The sequence below is a fragment of the Asparagus officinalis genome, chromosome 1, assembly GCF_001876935.1.
Source record: "Asparagus officinalis chromosome 1, Aspof.V1, whole genome shotgun sequence".
Classification (NCBI taxonomy): domain Eukaryota; kingdom Viridiplantae; phylum Streptophyta; class Magnoliopsida; order Asparagales; family Asparagaceae; genus Asparagus; species Asparagus officinalis.
Window position 1 is genome coordinate 96,994,801 of NC_033794.1, and position 11,756 is coordinate 97,006,556.

General features: G+C 37.6%; 1 protein-coding gene across 1 annotated transcript in view; it reads right to left on the minus strand.

Annotated features, from left to right (window-relative positions):
- Nucleotides 6,947-11,756, minus strand: part of LOC109828755 (transmembrane 9 superfamily member 7-like) — a 5,473-nt gene continuing 663 nt past the window's right edge. Inside the window, exons 2-7 of the mRNA XM_020395678.1 lie at nucleotides 9,778-9,942; nucleotides 9,497-9,606; nucleotides 9,169-9,262; nucleotides 8,965-9,077; nucleotides 8,448-8,595; nucleotides 6,947-8,370 (exon numbers count right to left, since the gene is read on the minus strand). Of these exons, the coding sequence (XP_020251267.1) occupies nucleotides 7,213-8,370; nucleotides 8,448-8,595; nucleotides 8,965-9,077; nucleotides 9,169-9,262; nucleotides 9,497-9,606; nucleotides 9,778-9,942 (1,788 nt within the window). The 3' untranslated portion in view covers nucleotides 6,947-7,212. The remainder of the gene's footprint in view (nucleotides 8,371-8,447; nucleotides 8,596-8,964; nucleotides 9,078-9,168; nucleotides 9,263-9,496; nucleotides 9,607-9,777; nucleotides 9,943-11,756) is intronic.

Sequence of the window (11,756 nt, forward strand, 5' to 3'; positions counted from 1 at the left end):
CTAACTCAATTAGCAAACTAGCAATAATAAGAATATAAAAATTAATAATAAAATTGCTAGAAAAAAGAGTTAGAAAAACTTTTTTATAAACACAATAGAGGATGAAGAAGATTGAGGATGAATTCCTAAATTGAAAATGCAAGCCTCCTCTTTGTAAACTTAAACTTGAGAAACAAACTTTTAAACACTTAAAACTCTTGTTAAAAACCCTCTTGAAAACTTAATTCTGATGAGAACAATAGGGGATTTTATAGGATAAAAACCAAGGCACAAAACTCAAGCAAAACCAACAAAAACGATAAAATAACAAAGGCAAAATTGCAATGAAAAGAATAAAAGAAAATTGACTTGTATTTCTTCGATCTCAGTTACAATTTGATTACAAAAGAGAGGAGAACGAATTTGATTCTCCCCTTTGTTTAAAACTGGGTTCTTCACGGTGGCGATGGAGTGCCTCCCTCGAATGCTCGCGTCGAGTTTGCTCTCCGTTGACGATCCGCACGTCTTGATTCACTGGAACGATGTCTTCTCCTCACGATTTGACATTGTGGAGAACTTGTGTGGCAAGTTTTAGAACTCTGAACGAGTTGATAACTCTGAACGAGTTTTAACTCTTGACAAAGAGTTGATTTAAACCGAAAATCGGTTAATAGCCAAGGATGAGGAAGCTCCTGTTGCCGAACGTTGAAGATGATCTTCCTTGAAGGATGATGCCGATCTCTTCTGAAGTTCGCCCAATGATCTCCCCTGTTGCTGCCAATTCTCAGCTCCAAAAAGCCAGCCTTCAATGGTCGATTCCAAGCCAAGTAAAATCCAACCCTTAACTCAGTTGAGTTTACTCGCTTTTATAGGGGATTAAGGGGGTGTAACTGCCCTCTAAATCCGCTCCTAAGTGGGCGTGATTTCCTCAGATCGTGGGGAAAAACGGTTCTGAAACCGTTCGACTTATATTTGAATGAGCCAAACACCCACGTTGGCGTTCAAGATCCTAACCTCGCGTCTTAGGATTGAGACGCGAGGTTGGATGTTGACTGAACATCCAGAACGCGAGGGTCGCTCACGTTTCGCTTGTTGTAACGCGGGTCCGACTCCAGCGTTTTGATGTTGTAACGCGGGTTCGACCCTCGCGTTTTAATGTTGTAACGCGGGTTTGACCACGACGTTTTGATGTTGTAACGCGGGTTCGACCCTCGCGTTTTGATATTGTAACGCGGGTTCGACCCTCCCGTTTTAATGTTGTAACGCGGGTTCGACAACGGCGTTTTGATGTTGTAACGCGGGTTCGACCCTCGCGTTTTGATATTGTAACGCGGGATCGACCCCGGCATTTTGATGTTGACACACGGGGAGGACCTCCGCGTCTTGTCTTGAAGAGATTATCACAAAGTAATCTCTTTTGTCATAGCGTTGCAAAGATCATTGTCTTGTAATCTTCGTCTTGGCTCCTTGAGAATATGAGAGTCGTCAGATTGTAACTCCCGATATTGATTATGAATGCTGTTGAACTAGAGCTCTCATCGGTTGTCGTGAAGGTCGTCAGATTGTAACCTTCAGCGATCTACGTGAAAGTCTTCAAATTGTAGCCTTCTGGAAGTCGTCAGATTGTAACTTCCATCATCGGTGTTTGATGGAGGATAAGCTATCTATTGTGATTTTTAGACAGCCTACAAACAACGGCTAGAAATATAGCCGTTGGAGCTGGTCAGTCGACTGACGGGATGACTGATCATGAGCTGACCATTGTATTCATTTTCCAGCTCATCAGTCAACTGGCGATCTTTATCTGTCGACTGAGATCATCAGTCGATTGGTCAATCGACTGAAACAAACTAAAAACTATTTGATGATTGCAGTCACTTTCGTCAGTCGACTGATAACAGAATATTAACCTGAATCAATTTTTGAAATGAGTTTCAAGGCTCTATAAAAATTAGCAAATAAATTCTAAAAAATATAAAACTTTGTGAAAAGTTTATAATCATGAATATGAACATGTTGGAAAAATAAATTTTAATTGCTCTTACCATTTGTGAAAACTCAGAAATATTTAAAAGTGCAAAAATACGTGTTTTTCAAATATGTTGATTTTAACATTTTAACTCAAATCAAGTTCTGAAACTTGTGTAATGTTTTAATGGACATAATAAAAGATGTAAACAAGGTTTGTATAGTCTAAAACATATTTGAATGTATTTTGCATAAAAACACCTATTTTCATGAAAATTCACAAATGTAATGTGTGTGTATATTTGAGCTTATAGAATTAACACACATTATATAAACCCTAAAATTAATTTATCCAAGCTTGATAGATCTTCATTGTAGCTTGTCTTGGTAAACATGGAAAAAACTTGAACTTGGATTTTGACTAGTATGCATAGGCTTCACTCCACAATATCCGCCAACCTTCATTTGATATGATCGTGAAGGCTCAATCCATCCAACCTTCAAACATATTGTTTGTCTAAAATACCTAATAAGAAAACATAAACACTAGACAAATAATATTAGGAATTGTTTGTAATCATCAAAACAAGATTAGAAGATGTAGGCTCATAACATGAGACCTAACATATATCCGCGGATATATCTGTGTCAAGATGTGGATATGGATACTAAATATCTATATTAGATAGGTTAGATATAGATATATAATGCAATATCCAGATCAGTGTGTGAAATATTCAAATATATGTTGATCATACAATTACAATTTGTTGTATCATAGAAATGACCAAGTGTTAATCCCATTCCAGGAGATGACCAATATTGCAAATTAACTATACACCAATCTGATCCAACCTCACGAAGGCTGAGTCGAAGGACATCACTACTCAGTCCCTCCCAAGAGGGCCGAGTCGAAAGGTGTCCTCACATGGGCCCTTCTGCTAAAACTGACTTAATGCATTAACACTTAGTTGACCGAGTCGAGAAGTGTCCTCATTCAGAACGGCCGAATCAAAAGGCGTCTTTTCTCGACCTCTCTCGAAAAGCAGAGACGAAACGCAGTCTTTCTCGAACCTCTCAATGATAGCCAGTCACCATAACATTAGATGTATAGTCAAAGTCATCATTATATCTCCCGCTGAGTGATAATGACTCATCGGAGCATGCTGACACTACAGCCCCTCTGTTGCCACCACAATAAATATGAGGATGACTTAGATCACCTACTGCTGACACCTATAAAGTATCAGCTGATCAAGACAATTGCTTGGACTCGGCTGAAGTTACGTAAATACTCTTCAAAATCTACTATAAGTAGGGGCAAAATGGCCAAATTGGTATATTTTGTAAACACTCGGTGACGTACTGGTATATTTTTTACTTTTGACAAATTAGTATATTTTGTAGATTCCGACACCATATATCCCTTAAGTTTGGCCAGATTGATTTTTTCGATCAGTTTTCTCACGTGACGACTCACGTGATGCCCAGCTGACGGGATTTTTTTTACACAAAACCCCCTTATCAAATAACTCATGTTGTTCCTAACCCCCCCCCCTCCTCCCCTCCTCTCTCCCTCCTCCCCCTCATCCTCTTCAACCTCTCCCCATCAAATAACTCATGCTCTCTTTCTCTCTCTAACCCTCTCCTTCTCTCCTCTCTCTCTCTCTCTCTCTCTCTCTCTCTCTCTCTCTCTCCTCTCTCTCCTACTCGCTCCTCCCCCCCCTAGGGTTAGGGTTTCTGAATTCCTAATTTTCTCCTAATTTCGACTAGGTTGGTTCAGCTGGGACTCGATCCATGAGACGGAGCGCAGATCCCTTCCTGAATTCTTCGACAAGAGATCATATTCGAGGAACCCTAGGGTTTACAAGGAGTATCGAGACTTCATCATCAATAGATTTCGCGAGGAGCCGTCTCGAAGGCTGATGTTTACTGAGGTGAGGAAGTCTTTGATTGGAGATGTGGGGTCGATAGAGAAGGTGTTCAGGTTCTTGGATCGGTGGGGATTGATCAATTTTGGGGTGGATAAAGGGGAGGAGAAGGAGGAGGTAGGGTTGGCGGCAGTGGTGGTGGAGGAGGGGGCACCTTGAATTTTTGAGTTTTTGCCCTGATTTCGTCCAACCCATGAAGTAGAACTATCATCTGAAGTGATTCTGTTCATTTCTGCTTGCTAAAGTTGAGATTTTGGCGTTTGGGTTCAGAGATTATAGCTGAAATTGGTCTCCATGCTTAATTTTTGGTGTTAGATTTTCAAGAGGTTAATGTTGTAAATGATTTATTTAAATCTGGGTATCAAAGAATTATGAGGGAAAATGGGGGAAATCACTCAGGGAGACCATTTAGTGACAAAAGATGGCTCCTCCCCTTCTTTGCTAGCTTAATGGTATCTCTAACCCTCTTCTTAGCCACAGTTTTTAGGTTTTTCTCACCTTAGTCCAATGGAGATTCATTGTCGTTGGATATAATTTCATTCACTGGTTTGGATGATTCTGATGGGTATGCATTGGATTCAAACCCTATGAAGTCTTTGGATGAAAATCCAGCTTTAGAATCGGAGCCGCTGAGGATAGCTTATCTTATCACCGGAACAAAGTGGGACAGCTTGAGAATGATAAGAACTCATACTCAGATGTGTTTGGGGATCAGATGGGGAAGAACGGGGAGGTATGTGGAATTTGTGGTAATCAGATGGAGGGTTTTGCTAAGCTGGCAGGCATGGGAGATGGGGAGAGGTTGAAGAGGATGAGGAGGAGGAGGGAGGGAGAGGAGGAGGGGGTTAGGAGCATGATGGGTTATTTGATGAGGGGGTTTTATGCAAAAAATCTCACCAGCTGGGCATCACGTGAGCCGTCACGTGAGAAAACTGACCGAAAAAATCTATCTGGCAAAACTTAAGGGGTATACGGCGTCGAAGGCTACATAATATACCAATTTGACAAGAGTTAAAAAATGTATACCATTCTGTCACCTAGTGTCTACAAAATATACCAATATGACAATTTTGCCTATAAATAGGTGAAAGTACCCTAGAGGGTGGGTGAATAGGGTAATTACTAATCTAATCTAATTTTAACGCTAAATTAATACTTACTAATAATATTCTAGCAATATGATGTGTACAAGTAATATATGCAAGGATATAGAATTAAACAAATGACGATATAAACATGAGACAAAAGGCGATATAAAAATATACAAGAGAAAGTGCGTCAATGCCAAACACAAACACAAAGTAAATGATTACGGAGTTCGGTCAACCCACGACCTACGTCTCCGCTCCTCACCCTCGAGGAGAATCTCCACTATCTCAAAAACAATTACACAATCAGTTTTCAACGCTCACCGATAAACGTTTACAACTCACATAATTATCAATACACAATACACTCCTCTAAGTATTAGCCTAGCCTGTGTCACCTTCCTCAAGTGCTCGGAATTTCTCCCTAGGATTTACAACCGACATCATTCCTCTTGGAATTGACCCCGTCTCTCACGAACCACTTCTCTAAGTGTCATTGTGTATTATAATGTGATCTCAACTATTAAGTGCAAATACAATGGTTTGTTCTCTAACAAGAATGAGAACGAAGTTAAGCTCACACTCAATGAATCACTCACCACAACCCAAATTATGATTAATGTGAAATGCTAAAAGCTCAATAGGTTGTGTATGCAATCAATGAGTAAAATAAAATATAAACTCAATTTAAAATCTAGATAATAGAAATGATAATAAAAAATATAAATATCTAGAGATTGAGTTTAGTAAAACTTCACTGAAAAACAAGAGAGATAGAGATATGAGAATTGAAGCTTAAAACCGAGATGATCTCCTCCTCTTGTGAAACTTTCTTCACATAAACAATACACCAAAATTTTATTTTAAAACACTTAAACAAACTCACAAACTTTGTTTAAAACTTTTCTTAGATCTTTCAGAATGTTGAGGCTAAGGGGTATATATAGGTTCCAAGAACAAACCCCAACAACCCAGAAAAATCCAACAAAAACAAAATCCCTGAAAATCAGGAAACTAGAAACTATTCGTTACAGTATCCGTCAGTTGATTGATGAGTTCTTCGGTCAACTAATGAGCTGATCGTTGGTAGCCATTCCAAGCATGTCGGTTGACTGATGCACCATCAGTCAACTGATGAGCTGCTTCGGTCGACTGATGGTGCATTAGTCGACTAAGCGAAAATAAATGCTAATTCCAGCGAGTTTCTTCAGTCGACTGATGGCCCTTGTCAGTCGACTGAAAACATGCACATGGGCTAGTTTGAATAGAAAATCTGATTTTTGAAGTGCTTTTAAAAATAGCAAATAAATTCTAAAAATTATAAAACTTGGCGAAATGTTTATAAACATGAATATAAACATGTTAGAAATTATTTTTTTTAAATATCATTCTCCGTTTGTGAAAACTCGTCATTTTGCAAAATCTCAAAAATACATGTTCGTTAAAACACTTGATTTTGACAAAATGACTTAAACCAAGTTTTGAAATCATTTGAATGGTTTTATAGACTTAGGAAAAGAAGTAAACTAGGATTGTTTAGTCCATAAACCAAGAACACAATATTTTCTCAAAAATACACATATTATGAAAAAAATGAGAAATAGGTGTGTATAAAATTGAGCTTAAATTATTATCACACAAAATATAACTCCAAAACTAATATGCCTAAGATGATTGTGTAAGAAGCTCGATCTTGATACTTTGAGTTGAATTGCATCGGCTCCATTAAAATATCGTCGATATGGCGCAAATCCACTCAACCTGGATACATATCTGAGAAACATAAATACTAGAAAACACGATTATAAATTGTTTGTTAATTATCAAAACTAAATTAGATAGTAGGCTTATTAATTCAGCAGAATCTATAGGATGCTGGCAAATTACTGACGAAGTATCTTCCAACCATCGTAACCATACAAACATATGTATCCAGGCAAGAGAATGTACAATTATCTTTCCCCTTTTGACCACAGAACACAATAGAAATCTACAATGCCTTCGTAGAAAATATTCCTTCTGAAAATATAAGTACTAACTGCGAAGTTGTATGACCCATGAAACAGTTACAACTAGACAAACATAAGCATACAAGTTCAGTCTCTAAAAAGAAAACAGAAAAAGGATTGAAAATAGTGATACAAACCAAGTCCTATTATCACTGTTTTACATCCTACCAAAATCACCAAATTCCCCTCGGTAGAAGTTCGTCGTCCATAAAAGCACACTCTCCTCCCAACACCAAATCAATCTATTTTGACCGAGGAATATATCTTGCGAACAAACCAGAAACAAGCATAAAATCCAATCGTCCCCGTCAACACAAAGAATGCATAAGACACAATCGTCATGTACCCAAAGTATAGGATCCCTGACACAAGCTTCGTTATCTCCAACTTGGTAAAGAAATAGAACACTGAATACAAAAAGAGGTAGAGTGCAGAAGAACCCGCAGTCAAATACGCCCTCCACCACCAATTATAATCCTCACTGCACAACTGGAAGTAGCAAAGCACGATGGTGATCTCAGCACAAGTTATGAGGAGAATGACAAAAACTATGAAAAGGAAACCAAAGATATAGTAGAATTGGTTCAGCCATATTGATGTCAAGATGAAGAAAAGCTCGATGAAAACAGCACCAAATGGGAGAATGCCGCCGATCAGGATAGAGAAAGCTGGTTGCATGTACCAAGCCTGCTCGGGTATTTGCCTAGGAATTTTATTTGTTTTCACTGGGTCTTCAATAGGCGGTTTCTTATACCCCAGGTAGCTACCGACAAAGACCAAGGGGACTGATATGCCAAACCATAGAAAAACGAGAGCAAACATTGTTCCAAAGGGAACTGCACCAGAGGACTTCTCTCCCCAAATCAAGGCATTTAGCACAAAGAAGATGGCAAAGACGATACCAGGAAACATGAATGCTGTCTTTAGAGTGTTTTTCTTCCAGTCTGTACCTTTGAACATCTTATATAAACGCGATGATGCGTATCCAGCGAATAAACCCATGAAAACCCATAAAAGAACCATAGCAGTCATCAAGCCTCCACGGTTGGACGGTGAGAGGAAACCTAGCAGTGCAAACATCATGGTCACCAAGGCCATTCCAAAGAATTGTACCCCAGTACCTACATAAACACATAGAAGTCCGGAATTGACAGGAGTTCTAAAGACATCGCCATGGACTAATTTCCATCCGGTTTCTTCCTGGGCTTCATCCTGAGTCTCCAACTGATTGTAGTTAGCTATATCTCTGTAGAGAGTCCGCATCATAATCATGGCGACCATGCCAGATAGAAATAGAACGATCATGAAGGAATTTATAATGGAAAACCAGTGGATTTGGTCATCGTTCATCAGAAGGTACACATCCCAACGCGAAGCCCACTTAATTTCACTGGGCTGCAATACAACAGAACCAAGAGCGTAAGATACAAATTTCTAATGATGAAGGTTATGATTTTGGATAGAGTACATACCAGGAAGGTAACATCGTATGTAAAGACAACATATGCATCGTCAGTTACTTCCTGAGGAGCATGGCTACCTGGAGCAATCTTAGTGTTAGCGTTGCATGTTTCCACTCTTGGATTCTTCTCATCCCATCCACTGTACTCATGCTTTATGCTGTTTACAGGGAAAAAAGATAACAGAAGCAAAAAATGAGAGGTATTAACTTCCACTTGAAACTCCAAAATAATTTGCAGTCTGAATAAAATTGGTGCCTGTATAGTATCTAAATATTCATAAGCATAATCGTGCACACGTTTGGATGACCAACACTTTACGCACTGGAGAATGTGTATCCTAGAAGTCAATATCATTTAATAAATGGTTTTCATTTGACACAATTTCTAATTTTCTAATGCCACAGCAACAAAACAATGAAAGAATAATAGCATCAGACAAACCATTATCGCAATTAATGCTGCCAGAAGGTGCAAGAAAGTGAGAAACAACACCAAAACTATAAAGGAAGCATATAAGAATAAGCACCTGCTTGGTATAACCTCAAAACCGACAATCCGTGCATCATCCATCTCAGGGTCCAGATGGTACATGACTTTGAAGCTCAGGTGATTATTGATGAAGTACTTATCATCTTTACTCTGATCAAATGCTAATAAAAGTCAACTTAACAGAAGAATAGGTAATTCATCTTTCAGCAAGCAGGAATATAGATACATACAAGTAGCTTACCTTAATACCAACACGGTAACCATGCTCATAACTTGGTGCCGGACTTCCATCTCTCCTTTGTCTAGGGACTGCAACGGGAAGATTATCCAGGATCCTATCAAGTGTAGCTAATTTTTGTTAAATACCAGAGACAGGACATCTAAAATCTGGAGCGTAGACAGAACAACTTTTATTGTAACAAACTAATAGTTACTCAGCCAAGAGTAAAATCACACAAATATGAAGATATGACTGTGTTTAGACCATTGCAAACAGGTAATCGATCAGCAAACAATCGTTTTAATTTTGGAAAGGACATACAAGATAACATATATACTTGCATACTTACATGTTAACCCGGTATTCATCATCAATCTTCTCCCTAAAATTCTTTGCTGTTTCTTGAGTTAGCTTTCTGCGACAAGCTACTTTGCAAGTATCATCTATTCTCATTTTGAACTGGAATGGACATAATACATGAAAATGAAGATGACATCAAATGGAGGTTTACAAGGTAGAATCAATGCTTGCTTGTCAAATATTATGCCACTTAAAAGGAAAGCATAAAAAGTAGAGTTCCATTTTACTTGTGAAGTAAATTTTATTTTATTAGCCAGCAAGAGCACTCACCATATAGACAGAGTTCTCAATGCGATCACCACGAAGGACTTCTCCCAAGTTCTCAGCACTGTTCATGATTTTGGAGGGCTTACAAAAATCCAAGAAATAGTAGTCATAGGGAAGTTGTGTCTTTGTCGATGAAAGTTTGTTCACTTTCACCTGAAGTTCATCACCCTGAGCAAAAAAGATAATCACCAATTAAATGTGTTCAATATTCAAGGAACAACCATATTACATTGACAGCAAGGAACTAATTGGATTTAAACATGATCCACATGGCATTTTCCAATAGAAGCTGGAAAAAGTACTCAAATTCAATTAAGTATATAATTATCAAAACATAAAAGAAGGAACAAAAAAAAAACCCATCATACACTTGTTGTCTAACGCCTAGGAGATAGAGTCATTCATTCTGAATGAGATAATCTAAAAACTGTGTCTGGATAGTGAGATCCACAAATATTGTTGCTCAAGAAATACATCAACTAATTTTAAAAATGAATCATACGAATCGAAGTAACAAATAAGCTTATAGATACTTTGGCCAAAAAGGATGAAGGTTAGGCAACAAACCACAAAGTGAGAAAAGAATGCATCTAATACTGCAAAATCAAGTACATTCCTGAATGCAGCCCACTAGTAGCAAGCAATAAGATCCTCAAGGTAAACTTAAATTTTATATATAGAAGCAGGCATGATAACAAAAGTTAGATGTAAAAAAGATCAATATCATTGAGGTATCCCAATAATTGAAACCTCATGGTGGTGGAATATTCCGGTCTCCTTCTAATGAGAGGATTAATTAAGCACAACTATTTGTTGTTACATTCACCAATCTCATAGAACTTAGGAAGAATCTTCCACCATGTCTAGTCATCTAGTTTTATGCCTGCGCCAACACTAGCTTTCAATAATTTGTACACTAAACTTTAGCTTAATCAGAATGCATCATGCATTTCAGTTTTCGAGTGCATCATTTTGATGGATCTCAACCCTCCAGGTCCTGTGGTGAAATTCACGTATTTTTTATGCATCTTTGCTGAGCAATACATGGTTAAAGTACACCATGTATCCCAAACCCTACAGAATATAGGTGTGAAAGGGACAAAACGGATTATAAGGTATTAAAAAACATAGTAAATTTGCACATTATAAATATTGCTAAGTTTTATGATCAAAATAAGAAAATTTTAAGGAGACGATTAAGTTTTGAGAACGCAAAATAAACTTATAGACGTGTGCTTATGGTCTTTACACATGGCATAAAATTGGCAATGCTAAGTTGGGTAAAAAGAGAAAAAGAATATTTAGATCAATTTGAAACTTTATTAATGTGATGCATATCCTACATTACAAACACCTTGTTGAAGAAAAATTATATAAATATAATGCTTCTGCAAATTAAAAAAAATTGTGAATGCATCATTCATTCGACTTCTAACTTCTTATTCTGAAAAAATTGTACCACTTTACTTTTCTAAGATATTTCTGTAATTTTTCCGATTTTTTACTTAATTTTTTGAACTTTCATTATTTTTAACACTATTATGTATTTAGCATGAATTTGTTCAAAAAATAATAATATGTCAAAAACTCCCGCATAGGCTAAACTTTCATTATTTTTAATACTATTATGTATTTAGCAAGAATTTATTAAAAAAAATAAATTGTCAAAAACTCCTGCATAGGCAGCATCTGGGCGCCAGGCGCCTGGTCCGGCACAGAAGCCCAGATTTTTCTAAAACATTCCTTGTTTATCAGACTAGGATGTAGCTAAGTCTTCTCAGATTAACGAAAATCCATTCCCAGAAGAGAATTCTCAGATTCTCAGTCAAAGAGGCTGAAAATCCTCCGCAGCGAGATAAATATAGGAAGAACAGCACGACTACATGTGAAATGATATGTCCATAAACTGTATCATGCTAGTTTCAGCACGTGCAGAAGGATGACTAATACAATGCATCCATACTGAAAAAAAAAAGACTTCA